Here is a 22,766-nt window from a genome sequence, read left to right as displayed (position 1 = left end):
TTTTCAAATTTCGGGCCCCAAAATTAAGGTGCGTCTTAATACATGGGAGCGCCTTATACATGGGGAAATACGGTATGTAAAGCATGTAAAATGGTGCCTGGCAAACGGAAAGCACTATCAAAGACTTAGCAATTTCCCCCTCATCATTTTATTACTACAACTATTACTACTTCTATTACTACCACTACCACCAGCAACTCTTCCACTATTACCGTGACTATTGCTACTATAAGAACAACAAACTAATAGGCAATAGATCTTCCATCCCTCGTGGGACCTTTTGCCAAAGAGAACAATGCCTGCCAACCCGAACTTGGAGAAGGAGAAGGGCAGACAGGCATGGCAATTGCACCAGGGGTTTTTTTCATTAGATGCAACGTGCCCCTGGCGTTCTTTCACTACCATTCTGGCTGCCAAAGGCCCATCTCAGTGTCTTCTAGGACCACACCATTTGACATAACGGTAAATCACTTCTCCCTTTCTCACCGACTCTGACGTTTCATAAAAATTTGTTCACATTTTTAAAATCGATTCTTAACATGTCCTGACCCACTCAGAATGATTTATCAAGAATATATTTTAATATGTTCGTAAGAGAGTTAGGTTACAGAAGGTGAGAAGTGGGGGAGGGGGAGCACGACTCTTTAATAAATGTTGTCAATTTAAATATTTATTTAGTAATTTTAAATATAGATATTTCATCAGGTAAATTTTTTTCAAATCTTTAGTCAAAATAAAAATATTTAATTGTGAAAAATACACAACTGGGGGAAATACAGCTATGATACCCTCAGTCAGGGAACCTGAACATAGATAGCCAGCCACATGTATAACAGATGGGTCCTAACCCTCTTTGGCCATAGCTGACTGGAACTGGATACACATCAGCCCCAAGCCCAGCCAATCAGGTTGAAGCCTAAAGAATCCAGAGAAAAGACACAGGCAGTACAGTCAAATGCTGTAAACATTAGGACATCAGGTAATAAATCAACAGTTGGCACATACAAGCCAAAGTCACAGGGAAAAAGACATTAATAGCCTGAGAGAGTGGGAAGCCAGTCCATAGACAGATGCAAAAATGAGAGACCATATGGTCCTGAGAGTCAGGGAAGTCAATGACAGTTCCTGGCGCTCCATTTCTAGTCCCATGTGGTCTCAATGAACTTTCTTTTCCTCTCTTTAGATGTTTATGAGATTGCCTGTTACAGAGGCATATTTTATTCCCTATGAACAAATGTGTCCTAAATTAGCCTGACATGTTCATGTAACAAATGGACATGTCACCAGCATGTCTTTTGTTCTTGTCCTTTGTTAAAGAGATTGCAACAGTGTTTACAACATAAAACAGTCCTTTCTTAAAGATTTATGTGTTAACACCCAAGCTACTGCCTTGCTTTGTGTCGTGAAAGAGGAAATAGGAAGAGAAAACAATTCTGCAAAAGAACTCAAATTCTGCAAAAGGATTTCCAGCTTCGTGGATAATCTATCACAGAATGTCTATACGATACCTGCTTCTTGGAAGAAACATAGACTCCTTAATGAACACGGAACCAGACAGGAGAATATACCAGCAGGTCCCAATATCATCAGGACTGAAAAGAAAAGATAATCGAATCAGATGATTGTAATAACAACAAAATCATCTAAACATACATAGCACAAAGTGTAGTACCCATGTTACTTTCAGAATCATGAAGGACAATGAAAACATTTCCATAAAAATACCATTATTTGACTTTTGGAATCATTTATTTAAATTATTTTTATCTCCCAATAAGTTAAAGATATTTGTCAGTATGTTTAAATATTTTAGGTGTTCCTTAGATGTATAGCACCTACCATTCCAAGTTTTATTTTTTAGTTTAATTTCTTTGAACTGAGAATACTCTCCATTGCTTCATAAAACAGAAAATATAGAGGAAAACAGTGAAACTCGGCCTTCCCAACCCTTCCACATGTCTACCAATCGCCCACATTTCTCCATCACGCTTGTTGGATATTCTTTCAGAATTTCTTTACGCATATTCACACACATTTTGGACACATATTCTTATTCCCTCCACCATCTTTTTTTTTTCTTTTCACAGAAAAGACACAGTTTCTACCTCTGTGCAAAACTATAGTGATCGTTTCATGAGATCGTCATCTTATGGGTGTGCCATATTTAACTTATGCAACCCCTTACTGCGTCATCTCCCTTGTTTTTAATCGCATGCAATTATTTTTTTAAAAAATAAATAAAAACCACAGTAAATAATCTTGTATACACAAAGGTAACTGTAACCAGTAACTAGAGGTGCAACCATTGGGCCAAAGGGTACATCCACTGTTATTTCTGATAGATATTGTCAAATTGTCCTCCATAGGTGGCTAGCAACTTATCCATCTACCTGCTCCCCCCAGGTCCTGACTACTATAGTTTGTTACATTTATAGAACAAATGTTTGACTAACAATCTATGATGAGGGCTGTCCTAGGTGCTGAGGATGCTTCAGAGAACAAGAACAGCAGCAACAGAAAGGCGCCTGTCCTCAGGGAGCCTGTCTTCTGTTGAGACAATACACACAACAAACAACAAAAATACTAAGCTGGAAAATTATAAATCAGCGCTCTAAAGAAAAAAAAATAGTGTAGAGCAAGGAACATGAGGGTGGGGTTTTACAGGTTTAAATGGGTGGCCAGGGCAAGTCTCCCTGAGAAGAGCACAGCTGAGCAAAGATGAGTTGGCCAAGTGGATCCCTGCGGGACCAGCATCCCAGGCGAAAGGCAGGGAGGATCTCAAGGGTGCACGCCAAGGCCACAGGCTGACACTGCCCAGCAAGAAGGCCAGTGTGGTGTGGCGGACGCAGGGTGCGGAAGGGCAAGCCACAGGGGAGACAAGGCTTTCTAGCACTGAGGCTTTCTATCAAACTTCTGGGTTTTTACCAATGTGCTTGGTGAAAAATGATACATTCGTGTAACTTTATTTTTCATTTCTTTTTCTTATTGTTAGAAGAGCGCCTTTTTTTTTCTTATTTACATGAGCAATATCTATGCCTTTTTCTGTAAAATCAAGTCATAATTTTTTTGCTGATTTTCTAAGTTGTGGGGGTTTTTTTTCTTATTTAGAAGCACTTAATAAAAATGAGCCTTTTAAAGCCTGAGCTGTGAATACCTTTTCGCCCAGTATGTCGCTTATGCTTTGACTTTGTTTACTGTGCTTTTTGCCATGCCTAAGTTGTTTTATTTTATAGAGTGAAGTTGATCAAATGTATTAGTGAGGATATAGGCTCAGCGAATATTAAAATAAAACAAAACGAAAAGCTAAACACGGCAATGGCTTAACCAAGGAGGAAGTTCCGTTCTCTCTCACACATGTAACAGCCGAGCACATGGATCCCAAGGCTAAGAAGGCGGCTCCATGATATGGACGCTCTATGGCTCTGTCACCCTCCACACATGGCTCCCATCTCATAGTCTAAGGTGGCAGCTCCAAACTTCACCACCATACGTTCTAGCTAGCGGAAAGGGTGGGAAGGAAGGCGAGAGCACTCCCACTGCTTTTAAGAGGACGACATGAAACCTGACACTAGGCCTCCTCATCCTGGTGAATCAATCATATGTACGTGCTGCAAGGAAGTCTTCAACAATCTCTACCAGGTCCTTTTTTGTTGTTGTTTTTTGTTTGTTTGTTTTTTAAATTTTATTGGGGAACAGCCATGGTCCATTGGTTACACGTTGCTTTCATGCTACAGTGGCCTAGTTGACTCTTTTAAGAAGGGCGCAGCTCACAGTGGCCCATGCAAGGATCGAACCGGCAACATGGGTGTTATCAGCTCTAACCAAATGAGCTAACTGGTCACCCCAAGAACATTAAATTCTATTTACAACACTAAATAACTAAATTATTTATTTAAAAATGCCAATCACTGTCACCTAATCATTTTCATTTTGCTGTGTGCTTCCAAAGCAAATCATCAGTTGATCTCTGCTCCTTTCAAGTCCACTCCTAACCAATTTCACAACTACTTAGTCGTCAATAGCAATGCAAAAAGAAACCATAAAGGAAAATACTGCAAATAGAGTTTAGTTTCAACAAAACCACAAAAATAAAATGATTTCTCAAGTGAAAATGTGAAGTACTTCAAAAAACAATTTATACCCTTGTCTTTCTAGTTTTTAATCAGCTTTTGCAAACAACAATCATTTACCTAGTTTAGGTGGGGGGGAAATTTTTTTTCTTAACATAAGGTGAAAACATTAATTCTGATTTATGTCAAGTAAAACGTTCTGCCAGGTGCAAAAATAGTTTAAATTTCAAAAATAACAAGCAACAAAAAACTGAAATAAAAAGAAGGAAAAAGGAATTATTTTGTAAACTTACTTTAGTCTGTTCTTACAATGGTCCCTTTATCACCAAAGGTTGGTCAAGGGAAACGAAATCTAGAAAACTAGGAAACTAAGGCAGATTACCACTTACTATGGTACTGGGCTTTGGGCAAGTTACTACAGTTGCTGCAAGGATTAAATGAACAATGCTCCCTAAATGCAAATAATTAGTCTATAGGTTTTTTATTGTGTTAAAAAGGACAATAAATGTCACCATGGCCTAGATTAACTGTGACATAGAACATATAACAAACATTCGCTGGCTTTTTAGTTATTTCATGTCTGTCCATTTTGAAGGCAAAATTACTCTGGACACTATAAACGCAAGGGTTGTAAAATTCAGTCTTCCCGGCACTGATCATAAAATACCCATGAAGTAAAAGGCATCCAGACGGTGTCTACAGAAGATAAAATACTGTGACAGCAAATATTCTGGCATCCTGAATACTTGTTGATTGCCCTATCATTAGGGCTGACTCTTCATATCAGGAAAATCTCAGGAAAGATTTATGGAAGTAAAGATAAGAACCCAGTCCTCTCAACACTTCCCGTTTATTATAATTTTGTTTACCTGATAGATGACTATTTCTCTATCTTTTCCAAAAAATTCAAATGTTAATTCATAAGAGCTATACTTGCTTGCACAGGCATTGCTTACACAGAGAATGATCAATCAACAAAAATTTATCGCATTTAGTGAGCATTTCCTACACACCATGCCAAATAAGATCATCATAATTTCTGTATTATTGAAATTCAGGCTTTGGGCAGCCAGATAGCTCAGTTGGTGAGAGAGCGTGCTCTTAACAACAAGATTGCCCGTTCAACTCCTGCATGGGATGGCGGGCCGCGCCACTCCCCAACACCCCCAGCCCCAACTAGATTGAACACAGCGACTAGACTTGGAGCTGAGCTGCACCCTCTACAACTAAGATTGAAGGACAACAACTTGACTTGGAGCTGACGAGTCCTGGGAAAAACACATTGTTCCCTGAAAAAACACACTGTTCCCCAATAAAGTTTAAAAAAAAAATTTTTTTTTTTTTTAGAAAAAGATTGAGGTTTTACAAAGTAAGCTAATTTGAACTAAGAATACAAAAACAATGAATCTTATTTTAAAGGTGTTCTGGAAACAGCTGTAAACTAGAAAAATTCTCCTTCTCTATCTATCCTCCTCTCTTCTCACCCAACCCCCACAGGACTCAGGTTTGGTCTTTGTTCTGAAAATTCCCTGCTGTGAGATGCCACCATAAAAATCTGTTTAACTCAGTCTTAATCACCCAGAAACTTCTGCCGGCTTTATTAGAAGTCGCTGTACCAGCCACACTCACTTTTTCCCCTTTCAATTATGCCTGAGGCGGGCAGTGTTTCAGCATGGGGGACAGCCGCCATCCCTTCCAAGTCCACAAATACTCCCTTCCCACAGTGCGGCTGTTACCTGATGGGTTTCATAGCATTTTTATATGTGCGACATGATGATTATTTATTTTTGCTTTTTTTTTTTTTTAAGAAAAGATAAAAGAGAAATTCTAAGAACAGTACTTAGTAGCAGCAGCATCAACCTTTTCTACAAGTAAAGGGTAAGCAAAATTAATCTGAGATCTTGCTTGCAGACGGCCACACTGGCAATGAAACTGGCTAAAGAAGGTTGACATCATCATCACCATCTTCTAGGACTAATACTGAGATTTTACTCTGTCCAGTGTTTCTCAAGCTTTTGTATGCATATGAATTACTTAGGGCGCTAATTAAAACTGCATGTTCCCAGGATCTCCCCATCTCCCTCAATCCCCTAATTTCTGATCTTTAGGTGGGAGATCCATCACAATACATCACAAATAGCAGGGGGGTGGGGTGTGTGGATTCTATCACTATCTATGCAACTAGCTGCATGTTGGGCAAAAGCTGAATCTTGGAATGACCCTGACTGAGCATTTGCAAATATCCTCAGTCTTACACCACCAGTCAACAGGTAGAAAAGAGAAACCTAAAGATTAAAGAAGTACATATAGCGAAGTAATACCTTGTCTCTCTGATCAGCCACCATGAACACTTGGAAGAGACCTACTATTTTTAGACTAAGCTAAGGACTCCAATGGACAATTGATTTGACTCCCTACAAGTGACACAAATGAAAGCCACAAAAGCCTAGGTGGATGCACAAAGCACTCTGAAAGGCTCCTTTTGTTTGTTTGTTTGTTTTTTAATTTTCATCAACAGGGTGGAAATGAATAAAGCCAAACAAAACAAAAAAGGCAGGCGAAAACATAAACAGACCATCTCAAAATGATCAATTCACCTTCCAGTATAACCAGATACAAACACTGTGAAGCAGTCGGCAGTGACTGGTTCCTACTGCCCATTAATCCAAGTTTAAACAGGATGGCAGGTTTAGACTGGGGATAATGGGAGGAGGCAAATCTATAATCTCATCCCACTCTTTTCCCACCTTATTTCCTTCTACTCCTCAACACACGCCCCTGCTGCCAACTGGCTAGTCCTTTCCCACACTGCACGCCTGCCTCCTTCTAAATCACATCAGACCTGACAGGAATGGCTCGAGCCCTACTTCTTTCATAAAACCTTCTCCGTCACTGTTTTCCAAACTCCAAAATACTCATCGCATCTAATTTCATTCTATGCTATAATAAACACTGACCCTCCTTTTAGGCAGGAACTGTGTGCTGCACCTGGTAGAAACTGGACACTATTTCAGTCAGCATTTGCTCAGGTAAATCGGATCATGACATGCTTCTGCTTATAACCCCTGGATCCGGAACAGGAGAAAGTCCACATCCCTTGGTTTAACATATGAGGGAAGCAGTAAGCTGCCATGCAAAGAGCAAAGGTTTTTTAGAACATATATTCTTTCATACTAGCCATGTGAGCCGGGTGAAGTTAAATTCTGAGATTCTAGTTCCTCAACTGTAAAGTGGGGATATCAATACCTTCTTCACAATGTTACTTTGATTTAATGAGGACAGAGAGAGAGAGGGACAGACAGAGAGGGAGAGAAAGAGAGAGAGAATACATATATGTGTATACGGAGTACCTTGCATAATAGGTACATACAAAATACTAGTTCTCCTCCTCTTTTTCTCTCTAACAGCCATCCCTGAAAGGGCCAACCCACAACTTTACTTTCTGCTCCAATCCTCCACATATTCTATGCTGCAAACTTCACCCTGTTCAGCTATACTACACTTTTTTCCCCCACCTATGCCTCAGGGCCTTTGAATAAACCTGCTGTTCCAGCTTCTAAATAGTACCTTTTGTCTAGTAAAGTATTACTCATCCTTTGAATTCCAGGCTAACTACCACTTCCTCAGAGAAATGTTTTAGTATCTTCCAAAGAAAGTGAGTCATTTTCCTCCCGGGTTCCCACAGCACTTGGTGCGTGCTCGCATTCAGCAGTTGCCAGTCTCACAATTATTTTAAGAGTCTTCCCCCATTAGTTTTTAAACTCCTTTAACTCATCAGTATCCCCAATATATATACTATATAATGTCTGATTGGTACTTAGGTATTTTCTTAATGGATAAATTAGGAATTGAATAGACACCAACTCAGATACGGTATTAAAGTGTCTGAAAATCAAAGATGCAAGTTTCAGTTTACCAGTAACTGGAAAAAACGTGGCCAGGCTTAAGCAACTTCCACAACAATATCCAACAAGTCCACTAGATGGCAATGTCGCCACACGAAAGGGCTGTGTGTGCCGCTCTACGTTCCCTATTCATAAAGCTGGAAGCTAATAGAAGTGATCAAGTTAAGTTGACGAGGGGGTTGAAAGAATAAGCCAGTAAATCAAAAGAAAACTGATTAAATCAGCAAAGGCAATTATCAGAGGGCAAAAAAGGAATGTGAAAAGGCTGCTTTATTCAGCCGTTAATACAATGAGAAAATTTAAGTGGAGCCCAATCAGCCAAAAAGGTTGTTTACGGACATAAAGGCAAGGGGCACGGAGGAGTAAGGACTTGTAACAGAGTGGGGGGCGTGGCAGTGGGCAAAGGATGCTGAGCTAGCCTAACATTCGCTCAAAATGGGCCTCCTGCCCGCCACAAAGAGGAACATCCAAGTCTTTGTGTGTGTTGGGAGTGCTGGTGAGAGGAGACAACAAATCGAAACAAAATCCAAACAATTTGGGATCAGAAGTTAGTGCTTTCCGAGGCTGTGCTGACAGAAGTTTGTCCTGGCATGAGGAGGGCATTGGGACTCCAAGGGATTCCTCCCACTTTCGCAGATGACGTGCAGTGTGGCGTGAGCGCAAGCCAGAAGGGACTCGGAAGAGGGAAGAAGCACCTTTGTGATGCTTTACAGCAACATTCACACAAAAACACGAAGACTCGGAAAGATGGCAGTCACGTGGTAAATAAGAACGGATGATTACGAGCCCCCGTGAAAGGCCCAGAAATTGTGGTTAGGAAGACCATTCAGGGATAGGTGGCGATACCCCAGTCACACACGGGTTGGGTACAACTGGGACCACATGTAACATCAAACATTGACCTCTGGGATATTTCAGAAAGAAAGGCGCATTTACTACCCAGGATGTTATGCCCTATTCCAAGCCAAGCTGATGGCACCTGGGAGAAATGGAGACAGAATTCTTATCACCCTAGGGCTACTGGCACCACATCTTGAGCTAAAACACCAGAAAAGAAATAAAATGAAGACTTAACAAAAGTTCCAATACTATGTGGACACAACTAGCAAGGAATCCCAGAAAGCTAGCCAGTGACCACAACTAGAAAAGCACCTGTCTCTTTTCCTGTATCCACTGTGACAGTAACATCATCTAACCAAAGGATAAAACCAGGGGACAGAAAGTCTTCCTAAGTTTCTCCCTCTCCACAGCCTACCACCACCTTCTGCTGGTTCTCCTGATGCCTCTCCCAGCCGAAGCCTCCGCTGAAGCTCAGGGCCTAGTTTTTGCTCACTTGTACTGTTATTATGTTATCCTCTTCTGACGGGTTTGGATGTGTGCTCTCAAATATATGATTATGCCAAAAGCCAAAGTGAAGATAACTTGAGGTATTTACAACAAATTATCCTCTGTCCTTTCGTGGGAGTCCAGCCACTTGTTCAGATCAGAGCTTCTAACAAGCACTCCTCGAGCCTCTGGGACTTCCCACTATCTGACCCTCCTTACACCATAACAGCTACTGCCACTGAGCTCAGTAGGATTTCCTATGGACAAAGTGTTCCACTGCATAAAAAGTTAATTCTAAGGGTGGCCACCTTCAAATTTGCAGATGGCTTTTCAGTCACATAACAATTTTAATCTTTTTCACAAATACATTACATTACTTCTGTGACTAGAGTTATCAGAAAGTTTAATAGTTATTTGTTTGCTCGTTTGTTTTGCTCCTCCGCTGGGACTCTACATGATAAGCTCAAAGACAAAATATGTATTATTTATTTTTGTATGACCAATGGCACACAATGGTTTCACCATTTTCTTTACACCCACGTACAAGCATAGTAAAATTAGTATGCCAACATGGACAAGAAGGATACTTCAAGAAAATGGAGGCATTGGGCTGACCGAGTGGCATGTTGGTTAAGAGCTGGCTTGGGACACCAGAGGTCCCCGGTTCAGATCCCACATATGAGGGCCAGTGACACTGCCCTCTACAGCTAAGATGCTGAACAACAGCTCAACCTGGAGCTGGGCTGCCATGAGTCGCTGGCGATGGCGTAGGCTGCAGCCCCTGCTGCAGTGGGTTGCCATGGGCTACCGTGTGTAGCCAGCAGCCAGCGTGAGTGGCCAGCAGCCGCAGTGAGCGGCCGTCCAGAAGCCGGTGACTGATCTGCCTCGCCCGGGAAGAGCGCAATGATGGTGCCAACTTGGGCCAGTGAAGCAACATCCTCCACAACTAGATTGAAGAACAAAAGGACAGCAGCTTGTCTGTTCCCCTTCCCTCAGTTCCCCAGCACTGTTCCCATCCCCCAATGCCCCCCCCAAAAAAATAAATCTTTAAAAAAGAAAAAAGAAAATGGAGGCATCTTGCTGGGGAAAGAAGGAAAGATTTGAAGTATTTTGTTTCTTAAAAAAGAAAAATTTAAAGCAAATGTGGGTTTGCAATCATTTAAAAATAAGACTGAATGTAAAATAGAGCAAAAGCTTGGCCACATCAAGAAGGAATGAGCAGGACAGTAACTGGGTACGGGGCAAAGCATCAAAGGAGAGCTTCTTAAGGATGGAAGACACTGGCATACCGACAGCCCTCGGAAAGGGGGCAGGAGAAGGGGTTGACAATACAGGTGAGAACAGGAATAACCACACACATCTTCCTCCTGGAAGGAGGAGAGAGACAGGAGGCAAAAGCAGCTGCTGATCAATTGCGGATGGTGAATAGAAAAGTAAAGCTTGAGGCAAAGTTAGCTGGAGGGGGAGCAGGACAGCAGTGGGTGGGTGGCCTCCCGGAGAAGTGATTGGGAAAAGCTGCTGTGAAAACAGGAAACCAAGTCAGCAAATGAAAAGGCAGCTAAAGCAATGCGACTGGCAGCTGACGCCTGAAGTTCTAAATTGCACATTTACAGATTTAAATGAAAATGTTTTAAAAGACTCAATGGGCTTCAATGCAGTTTTTGCTTTTTATGGAGGAACAATTTCCTCTCCTGAAATAAAGAGAGATAAATCCCTTAACAAACTGCTATGAAAACTCTTAAAAAACCCAAACCATTCAGTCAGACATATACGTGGAAAATGGGCATTAAGGTAGAGAGTTACATATATTTATAGTGCGGGTGTGTGTACACTTAAAGTTTTTTTTTTAATGGTTAAATTTCTGATCCAAAGGTTTTTAGCACTTTAAATGTAACTACATATTAAAATGAAACAGGGAAGATGGGTTGCCTTTAAGGAAAATCTCAAGCTGAAAGGACACACTGGTTTTTCTCATTTCAGATTAAACCCTTAAAGAAAGATGTCTCTAAATTAAAGCCCTTCAGGTTAGGAATTTATATACTACCACCTTAGTATTCCCGAGCCAGCAAAACAGCTAGCATATAGTAGATAACAAATGAAAGGAAGACAGAAATTACCTGACATTCTTGTCCATTGTGTAAAGTTCCACTAATTTTATCTAACTTTCTAGCGCAAACAAATACAACTAGATTCGAAATGGGCAATTCTAAATTTTTAAAAATTCAACTTTATCAGATCCGCAACTCTTTCCAAAACTCAATATAATTTAAAATGGCACTTTTGCCATCCAGTTGGTTTATGTTAAAACCACAGCACTGTGAGAGTCAGAGCGTCGCTGCCTACCATAATTCCTTCCTCACAAAAGTTCAAAGCAGCTAAAAAACTAACCAAAATGTAAATTATCAAAACAATGATGGTAATGACAATGATGCTAGCAGCTAACATTTTTGTGCACTTACTATGTATGAACTGCTCTAAGTACTTGATACATAGGCATGCATCTTATCCTCACACCTAGACTAAAAAGTGGGTACCATTACCATTGTTTCCATTTATAGAGGAGGAAAATGAGGTACGGAGGTGGATCAAAGGAGTATTATATTTAGCTGGTGAAATGATTAAAACCGTAGACTTAGGAGTCACCATAATAAGGAACGTGGATGCTCATCTCTTGGTCATAAAACCAAAGTCTGAAAGTCTTTGATATTCTGGCCACCCTCTGTTCTTCAATCTCAGGGGAAAACAAGAACAGACAGGCCATTTCCCCGCGCGGTAATAACAACAGGTCCCCAAGAGGGGTGGCATTACGAAGTTATCACAGATTTATATACACCATAAATGCAAGGGTTCTTTGATTTTCAAAACTGCGCCTACACAAATTGGTAAGAGCAGAAACATGTTTGTTCAAAGATCACAGAAGAAAACACATCAATTACCCTTCATCACAAGATTGGCCAAACCCTAGGAATCAACAGTTAGTCTCGGTGTGAATTTTTGGTCTCATGAAGTCATGATCTACTGACTATCCACAGGCTTTCCACTGCTTCTAACATGTCACCTAATTCTAACTAGTCAAAAATGAGCCATTGCTACAATCAGCTCTTGTTACAAACTCAAGACTAAATGCATTCCATTTAGGATTATCTCAAACATGGTTTTGCATTATCAGCATAGCTCTCGCTCACTGTCTAAAATGACTTAAAAAAGTAACAAAACTCTAGGTATATTTAAAGACACTGTAATCTACCTTCAATTTAAATGAACAATGAATAAAAACTACTAGGGAGTCAGGATAATGTAGGCAGAACTGCTGGTGGGTTTCAGTTCCCACCATCACCCCATGGGGAGGCCAGCATCACAGAAAGATGATGTGCTTATCCTAACACGTAGACAAGCATTATCATTTTTTTATGGTGCCATTTTTTTTTTTTTATGGTGGCATGAAAAAGACTGGGAAATGCTGGTTGAGTGGGGTAAGGCTGCAGAATCCCAGTTTCTGGGCTCAAACTCAGGTCTCACTTGGAGCAGTGAAGCCTTGGGCAAGTTCTTCATCCTCTCAAAGCCTCAGTTCCTTCGTGTGTAAAATTGGGGGGATGAGAATACCTACCTCACAAGACAGCTATAAGGAGTAAGTAAATTAATGTACATAAAGCACTTATTAGAGTATGTGGGACATAGGAAGTACTTATTAAATGTGTGTTATTACCTCATCAATACTACCAAACCGTTTCACAGGACAAAATAATAGAAAGTTGATGCTTGCCACCACTAGACTTCTTCAAACATTTTCAATAATATTCATCAGAGATTCCCAACTCTGACATTTGTATACCCATTTCATTGGTAGCTTTTAATTGTTCCTCAAGGAAACAAAATTCTAAGTTACTTATTGCTTAATTTCTTCAAGAACAAATATGTGAAAGGCACCTGCCCCTGGTGTTATCATCTTATTATCAATTGGTTATTTATTATTCTTCTATATCTGATGTATGTTCTCTTAAGCCCCAGGTGGACAGTTACCATTTCCTGCAAAGCGGCCCCTAGATGTTAAAGTTTAATAAGTTACAACGTAGGAATCATCCTCGATCATAGCCACCTGTATCTCCTTGTAACGTCTACCCCTGACGCCCTCATTCCTTCCGTCTTCGCCTCAGTTCAAGCCTTGCAGCCTCCGGTGACTCCAAGTGTCTCCCTGTTGACCTCCTTGCCCACCCACTCAATCTCGTCCACCTTTTGCATTTTCATACAGGCACAGGTATTATCTCTGAGGGGATGACTGGGGTAGGAAGGCATTTGGCCACATGATTTTGCTGCTTGAAAACTGGTCACCAAGCTACAGATTAAAAGAGGCTTTAGAAAGATATTACAATGGATGGACCTTATCCGGATCCGATTCAAGTAAATAAGCTGTAAAAGCAATTTTTTGAGACAAATCTGAATATTTTCATGACATAAAGAATTATTTTTTAAGTTTTAATGGCAATATTGTGGTTAAATTTTTTTAAGTCCTTATCTACTAAAGATGAAGATATATATCAAAATAATTATGAACGAATTGATATTTCCGGATTTACTTCAAAATAATCCAGTTGTAGGTGGGAGAGGGGGAGTAAGTGAAAATATAATTGGCCATCAATTGACAATGTTGGATGATGTAAACATAGGGTCCAGTACACTGCTGTCCCTAATATTGTGAATATTTGTAATTTTCCAAGATAAAATATATTTAGAAAGGGAAAAAGCTCATTTCCAGTTGCTTAAAGAATCGAGGGCCGGCCGAGTGGCGCGATGGTTAAGAACTCGCTTGGGATGCCAGAGGGCCCCGGTTCGGATCCCACATATGAGGGCCAGTGACACTGCCCTCCACAGCTAAGATGCTGAACGACAGCTCAACCTGGAGCTGGGCTGCCATGAGTCGCCGGCGACGGCGTAGGCTGCACTCCCTGTGGCAGTGGGTTGCCATGGGCTACCGTATGTAGCCAGCAGCCAGCGTGAGCGGCCAGCAGCCGCAGTGAGCGGCCCTCCAGAAGCCGGCGACTGATCTGCCTCACCCAGGAAGAGCACAACAATGGTGCCAACTTGGGCCAGTGAAGCAACATCCTCCACAACTAGACTGAAGAACAAAAGGACAGCAACTTGTCTGTTCCCCTTCCCCCAATTCCCCAGCACTGTTCCCATCCCCCCAATTCCCCAATAAAAATCTTTAAAAAAAAAAAAAAAAAGAATCGAGACTGTTTTTTTTTTAACAACACATCCACAAGCATGTAAGTAGGAAGGACTAGCCTGCCTCTTCTTGACACACCAGCGTGACCACATCACATGCCCCTCACACTAAACTTGTCACAATGCTCAAAACACCAAGTCAGGCCCCTTCACTGCCTGTGTCCCTCTGCGTCCTGCTTCTCCTGCCAGCGCAGTCTCTCTAGACTCCTGGACACACTTTTGAGACCCAGTTCAAAGGGCGCCTTCCCTGAGACGCTCTGCCTGTCCCCCAAGCTTTCCCTTGTACTTCTGCAGCCCTTAGAACATGTCTGAAGTCTCAGGTATTTCACTTAGTTTTCATTGTCGTTGATTTCCTTTTAGTCTACTTCTACCTCCCTCAAGAGATTATAGCCTCCTTAAGGGTAGGAGCTGTGTTTTATTTATTTCAATAAATATTCCCTATAATGTGCATGGAAAATAGTAATTACTTAATAAGTGCTTTGAAAAACAGTAAGGAAAGTCAACAGAACAACCGTCAGTCATGGCAAACATTAACAAAATAATATGACTAGTAAATCATAGTTTACATATCTTAATATACCAGTATTTATCCACTGAGTGTTTATCACATTCTTTTAAAGAATCAGTCTTCGTTTTTTCAAGGACTATATTACACATCTTGAAAGCAATATCAATATTGTTTAAAGATGAAACTATGACTGAAGAGATGTGGGTAGCTTATTTTCTGTTTCCAAAAGAATTATAAGCTAAAATATGATATTCACGCTATAGTTACATCTCATCTGGTGGGGCTGTGGGAATATATATTTTGTTCTGTGGAAACTGCTATATATACACCATGTCTTATTTCATGATAAAAGTGTCAAAATACTCCATAATGTGAAATAATATCTCTGAATCACACATGAGAGATATATAGCTACAGAAGTGAACTTAGCAAAGGACTGTAAACATTTACTTTATGACAGGAAATAGCTGAAATGTATCATATTTCTAAATTATGAAAAATAAGTTAACGCAAAAATAAGGGAATGCTGACTCAGCAAGCGGTTACTAACACTTCTTTGATTCTTTAAGGAAACTATTTAGTCGCCACATTATACATTGTGCAAAGAGAAAGGAAACACTTACTAGTATAAAACTTCATTTGCCTCGTGTCTTTCATATCTCACCGTTTCACACATTAACCTGTAAAAGAAATAAAGACATGAGTTCAACATTGGTCATGAAAAAACATACTCACAGTTTAAAAACTTAAATGAACCATGTAGCCTAGAAAGTTAAAATTACTTTATATTGCTTATCACAGGTGCCTAGGTTAACAAAATAAAATAAAATCTGGTAAAGAGATGCCAGAAAAACAAAACAAAACCCCACTTTGTTAGCTGTTAACTTCACCATATTTATTTTGTAGGGAACAAAACTGTATGTGTTTTTCTTAATACTTTGTAAATGATATGAGGATAAATTAATGTTCTCCAAGGTAAATAGAAAATGAGAAGGAACCTTAGAAAGGAAAACCTATTAATTTAAAAAGTGATAACATCATTCACAGCTCAACATTAATGTTACTTAACAGTATGGTATTTCAGACAAAAAGTAGGCTTTTATTATAATTTTTTTTTTTTTAGCTGAGCCATCCTGCCACCTTTTGGCAGCTCAGCGGCAACTCAGCTCGGGCCGGGCATCGAACCGCTGTTGCTCAGAGCTCAAGCTCTTGAGCGAGCTCTTAACCAACTGAGCCACTCAGCCGGCCCAAGTAGGCTTTTATTAACTCAGTATTTTTATGACTAATGACTAAATGGAGGCTTTACAACTTTAAAGAATTGTTGTTTCAGTTGATTTGTCCCTGAGGAAAAAATTCTGAAAATTATGGAAAATATGAATAAATGTCTAAATATTCAAAATTACTTTATGAGAACAGCATCTTCAAGAAGCATCCAATTATATTAAGCCCAAAAAACACAAAAATGCAAAAGAGAAAATGGAATGGGTGTGTCTTCTTATGAAGGAACTAGGACATAGAAAAAATTGGCTATAAAAGTGAGTATTTCAAGAGTACCTCCCCTTTGGGTCAATGGGGCTAAAAGTCTCCAGGTCTATGAAACACTGGGATCGATCCACATCCATCTTTCCTCTGTTTGCTAAATCTAATAAACACTACATGCTCTTGATTTTTCCCTTGAAAACAACTCTCTTCAGTATACTTCTGTCTTGTTTTTTTTCTGCCACCACCACCCTATTTCAGAGGTCCTTCTTATCCTCTCTATCACTTAATCCAAACGTTCATACTGAATGTCACTTAATTCCAGGAGGTAGCATCAAATCTTGAATACACATCATTAGCTACAGTTTTCTTCCATAGACTGAATCATGTCAATGCTTCGTAGAAATCAATAATAGTCAGTGATGGGTCTAAAAATACCTGGTCTTAAATTAAGTAACAGAGACTGCCTTCTTGCTTGTTAGAATGAAAGAAGGGTTCTTGCCCTAACCTCTTCAATGGATCTCATTCCTTCTCCTGCATGAAGACCCTGCCTTCCTGCAAGCTTACCTCCTCCTACATCACCCACCATCTACTTCTCCCTCTCTCCTTCAATCTATGAAAACATCTTAGCATCACCTACTGTGGATGGGAAGGGGACACCTCTCTTCATCTCATATCTTCCTCCAGCTATGATCCACATTTTGCTTTTCCCTTGACAGAAATTCTCTTTTTAGAGTTGTCTATATACTCTATCTCCATTTTCTCAGCTTCTTCCCGCTCCTATCATTTGGTCCTGAGCTCCAAAGAAAAGGTTCTAAACGTTATCAGCATCTTCTGTATTTATCTAACTCCTTTCTGCCCTTATCTGAATTCTACTTCTGGGCAGCAACTGAGGACTCCTTTTTCCTCATAGCATTATCTTCTCTAGACTTCTTGTCCTCAGTCTCCAGATTTTTCTTGTAATGTATTAGTCCCTTTTTCTGTCTCCTTTGGATTCTCCCCTCATTCGATTCCTCTACCTGCCTTCTAAAGGTTATCTATCATCTCCAGGGGCCCTTCAGTCCTCTTCTCCTCTCATCTAGTCTGTGATTTCAATTTTATTGGGTTGTCGGGAAAGTCATGACATATTTTTTCTATGTTTTTCGTTGCAAAAATGCATCATGACTTTTCTGACAACCCAATCATCTGTAAAATGATGGTTGCTACAGTAGTGCCCCAGATGTAGTCCCTCACCATGATACAGACTCATCTAAATGTGTGTTCAATGACCGCTTCACGTTCAAAATGCCCAAAACAGGTCTTGAATTTCTTCCCCCCAAATCTGCTTTCTCAATTGGTCCCCAATTGTTTAGGCCAAGAACCTTTGAGTCCTCATCCTTATCTCCTCTCTTTTCTTCACATTCCATCTTTCTGCCAGCACCTGTTTCCAAAATATATCCTCCCAGGCTGACCAAGTTCACCCTCTCCCCTGTGCAAACCTACTAGGAGGCACCATTGTCCCACTATTCTCTATGACCAGGACTACAGACAGAGATTTCTGCCTCTACTTTTGCATGCCTAGTCCACATAGCTTCCACACAGATCTTTGCAAATATTAAGTCAGACCTTCTCATACCTCTGCTTTTAAGCTCCACAACCTTAAAAAGAAAATAGAAACTCCTTATCCTTGAACACTATTTACTATGCTTACTTACTCTACCTTACTAGGCCACATGCCTTCTCATTCACCAAACCTGTTCCCATGACGGAGCAGCTGGAACTCATCCACATTGCAGAGACGTTTGCACAGCTGCCCCGGCTCAAATGTTACCTCCTTTTGACTACAAAGTCAAAGCAGCCCAGCAGCACCCATCCTTACCAGGCCCAACACACTCACATCTGAACAGAATAACACTGACCTCTTACCTAAATCTTGTCTGCCCAACTAGGAACATAAACTCCATGATGGCACCAGTTTGGTCTTCTTCAAAGCTGTATCTGCACGGCCTACATATCAGCGTCTGGCACACAGTAGGCTCGCAATCAACAACTGTGTACTGGAAAAATAAATTTAACCAATGCTATCAAAAAATCATGGGCAGGCCGAGTGGCTCAGTTGGTGAAGAGCTCGCTCAAGAGTTTGAGCTCTGAGCAACAGCAGTTCGATTCCTGGCCCAAGCTGAGAAGCTGCTGAGCTGCCGCTGAGCTGCCAACAGGTGGCAGGATGGCTCAGCTTAAAAAAAAAAAAAAGAAAAAAAGAAAAAATCTTCTATATGACAATGTTCTAGATGAAAAAAAGTAACTTTTTTTTTTATTCTTAAACACTGTTAGGAAATGTTTTACCAAATGCATATTGATCTTGATTAAATTCCTAAAGAATATGCTAACCATAATTTAGTTGTTTTCTTTCTGATGATCCTAAAGTACCCATATAATATTAATTACACTCATCCATGATGCTAAAGAATATACACATATAGCTGAGCAGGCTCTTGTTTCCTACACTGAATGGCCCCAGAGAGTTACTCTGCTTTTCATAATTTTTGGCCTCCGCTCCTTACTCTAGCATTCTCTTTCTGTTTGGACTACATGATGCTTCTAATCCATATGGATTAAGGGAGTAAACATTAGAAAAATAAAATCATGTTGCAAAAACACATTGTTTTCAAATAACCTGAAAAAACCTTTACATAGAGTGTGTGATCTTACAGCAACACAGTCGATTAACTGCTCAGAATCAATGTATTGCTTACAAATGAAGGCGCCACAATCATGCACAAAGCTGAAGCTTTCAAATAAATGAAAGCCTCTCCCCTCCCTCACAGCAGAACACTAACGTTGTTCTACTGCCCATTACTGAATAAACAGACTGAAAATCTTGATTAAGAGCTGCAATCTTTTTCTAAAATTGGAAAAGAGTATTATGTAGACGTCTTAACTGTTCTCTGTTAATTGTGGGGTAAAACTTTTATTTATAAAATTCAAAGAAAATAACTTATCTAAATACGATATATTTTTCCCAGAAATGGCAGTATTAAAAAGCTGTTTATCCAAATCACCAAGTTTATCTGTACCTCTTTTTTTATTATTCATGTGGGTATTATGTTCTTGTTCTAAAAAATGGACTTAAGTTAGTTTCACCTGATGTTTTCCTTCAATATGAGAAACAAAGGACTTTAACACAATCAGAAGATAAACATCTTAAAGGCCCCTCCTGGTAAATTCATGCCAAAAAACAAAACTGTATAGTCGCCAAAATAGACTTTCTAATGTGTAAACAGAATAAACCATACCCTTGAATTAATCAGTTATCTCTAAGCAAAATTTGCCTTTGAAATGGTAGAAAACTTATAGTTCTAAAGTTGGTTAATGGGTGTACGGAACTTCATTATTACCTCTACTTGAATAATTTTGAAAATTTCCATAAGAAGTATTAAAATTTTCCTTTTTCTATTGCATAGAATTCCTATTACCAAAATAAATTTATAACCATAAATACCATACATACATTACACAATCAATATATCTAAATATTATCCATATGTGTGGTTTTATATGGAAATGAAAACAAATACGTGTGTTTGCATATGAGTATTAACTGCATTTGATTAAATAGACAATTGATGCTAAATTTTTTCCTTAGGATAACTGTTATCAAAAACATAAACTCAAAGTGACACATTTAAAATATTACTCTTGCTTTAATTTGAGCCATCTTTTCAATTCCCAGTGGTTTTGCCCTTTCTAATAAAACTTGACGGAATTTTTAAACACTTAACCTGCAATCTACTTTAATTTAAATGGTTTTCATTAAAAATTTAATTTTAGAAGTACCCAATCCTCTTGACATTTTTTTCAATTAACGGCCAAATATGAAATTGACATGCTCACAAATTAATTAGTGTTTAAAGATTAAAGGGGAAATATATAGGAAAAGTACTCCTTTCATAATTAAAAACTGCTGGTTTCACAACTAGCTCGAGTTGGCGGAAACAAAACCTTTCCATTACGTCCTCGTTGGTGTGTGTATGTAATCCATCATGCCAAGCAAGGCCTTTTGTTTTCTGTTCCAGTTAAGGTAAAATCACTGGAGTATGTTTTTAATCTTTTAATATGAAGTCAGATAACCATACATCAGGCTACTGTATCACTGTACAACAGAAGTGATAAGATTTTTATATGAGTGGACCACACAAACACAACTCTGGTATAAACTGTTTTCTAGAAAGGGGCATGTCAATCTAATGCAATAAATATCGCACAAAGACCTCAAACATATAAAACAATGGACCTAATCATTCTTTGAATAGTTAAAAACACTCTGGTTTCTTACATATCTGAGTATTAAGAAATGCCATATTTCCCCATGTATAAGACGCACCCTTTTCTGAAAAAATTTGGTGTCTAAAAACTGGGTGTGTCTTATACAGTGGTTGTAGATCGTTGTCAAGTCATTTAAGAAGTGTGGCATTTCAAATGCCATAGATGGAACTGAGGACGAGGCAATATATGAAGACAGTGATTCATCATCAGACACAGAAGAGGACAAGCTAATGGTTGGGAGTTTTGACAGTGATGAGGAGTTGTATGAATTTTATGATGACTAAAACTTGAGTTCAATAACTTGATGTAATAATTTTTTTTCAAATTTCGGGCCCCAAAATTAAGGTGCATCTTATACATGGGAGCGTCTTATACATGGGAAATATGGTAGATTTTTATTTGTCATGATGGCAAATAATGCTTCTTTTGGTACATTCACCCAAGTGGTGTTTATTGCTTTAAGTGTGTGTGTATGGCAGGGAGGAATATGCAGGGAGAGGGTATCACTGTAGCAGAAATGTCAAAAAATTATTATATTCATAAAATTTAATTCAATTTTGTAAAACTTATAAAGCCAAGAATAGGGGCTCAATGAGGCAGAATTTTCATAAGTAAGTTATCTTTAATTCTACTTCTTAACTATAATAAATGATCACATAAAATTGTAGCATCCTATTATTATTCTTAAAATGACTTACCTAAGTTGATGTTCCCTCAGGTTTGATAAGGCTTCCATACCATGTAAATAGGAATACACTATTTCCAGGTCCTGTTTTTAAAAAAAAGGGATAGAAATTATTAGACTTGTCAACAAATAAGGCTTCTAAAATAAGTCACTATATTTACAGACCAAATTAAAGAGAGCTTTTCTTTTTTTTTTTAAAGAGAGCTTGTCTTTAATACACATTTTCTTTTTTTTCTTAACCAGCTAACAAAATTATTTTTTTATTAGTTCAATTTTTTTTAGACATCAAAAATAAGTATTATTAAAAGCTGAATTCACAAACGTCATCCATTACAACTGCCTCCAGGATATATACAAAAACTATTAAAATATAAAATAAACAGGCTTAAACAAATGAAAATAAATTCCTCATAAGTTGTTCTTTATTTATCATCTATTTTCTCCCTTTTACATCAAAATAACAAATGTAAAGTTTTAAAAGTATGACATTTTAAAGTGTAGATAGATATTTGCCAATACCATGATTAAATTAAGTAATTTTATTTCTTAGTCAATATAAAATTAATGCATTTTGTTTCATGACTACCCTTAAAAATGACCATTAATTCAATTTTTTTCAACTCTTACTACAATTACATTTCTTATGTATCGAACTATTTAAGTTTAAATGTTTTTTAAAAAAAGAGACATGCAAAAAAAGAGACATGCTTTGTTTTTCTAGATCATATTGTAACACACAGAAAAAAGATTCAAGTTATTCATGAAAGATCAGAACGAGTAAAAATTCAAAATCCTGTTTATACGTTTATATGACAAGCCAGCAAGGAATTGGTATTTTAAGACTCCAGTGAATAGCTAGGATTACAGTTTGCAGCATCAAGGATATGAATTGATATATATTTTTCCAAGATTGTTTTGGTTCTTTTGGGTGCCTTGAATTTCCATATGAATTTTAGAATCAAGCTTATCATTCTCTGCAAAAAAAGCCAGCTGTGATTATAATAAGGATTGCATTCGATCTTGGATCAATTAAGGTAGCACTGCCATCTTAACAATATTAAGTCTCCCATCCATGGCATGGGATGTTTTTCCCATTACTGAGGTCTTCTTTCATCCCTTCCAACCACATTTTGTACTTTTCCATGCACAAGTCTTGCACTACTTTGGTTAAACTTAATCTTCTCTTTTAATTAAGAAAAATGCCTGTAGTCTAAGGAATACCTTTTAGAACAATTCAAACTATATGTGTAATTAAATTCCATATACTG

General features: G+C 38.8%; 1 protein-coding gene across 7 annotated transcripts in view; it reads right to left on the bottom strand.

Annotated features, from left to right (window-relative positions):
* The window catches only part of RAPGEF2 (Rap guanine nucleotide exchange factor 2), a 245,736-nt gene that overhangs the window by 159,445 nt on the left and 63,525 nt on the right, over window positions 1-22,766 (bottom strand). For all 7 annotated transcript variants that reach the window (XM_019667499.1, XM_019667502.1, XM_019667503.1 and 4 more), the window contains exons 2-4: window positions 21,512-21,582; window positions 15,656-15,712; window positions 1,509-1,592 (exon numbers count right to left, since the gene is read on the bottom strand). In XM_019667499.1, the coding sequence (XP_019523044.1) occupies window positions 1,509-1,592; window positions 15,656-15,712; window positions 21,512-21,582 (212 nt within the window). The remainder of the gene's footprint in view (window positions 1-1,508; window positions 1,593-15,655; window positions 15,713-21,511; window positions 21,583-22,766) is intronic.

Source organism: Hipposideros armiger, unplaced genomic scaffold, assembly GCF_001890085.2.
Source record: "Hipposideros armiger isolate ML-2016 unplaced genomic scaffold, ASM189008v1 scaffold_498, whole genome shotgun sequence".
Lineage (NCBI taxonomy): Eukaryota > Metazoa > Chordata > Mammalia > Chiroptera > Hipposideridae > Hipposideros > Hipposideros armiger.
Note: the sequence above shows the minus strand (reverse complement) of the source record. Positions and strands in the feature narration are given on the sequence as shown.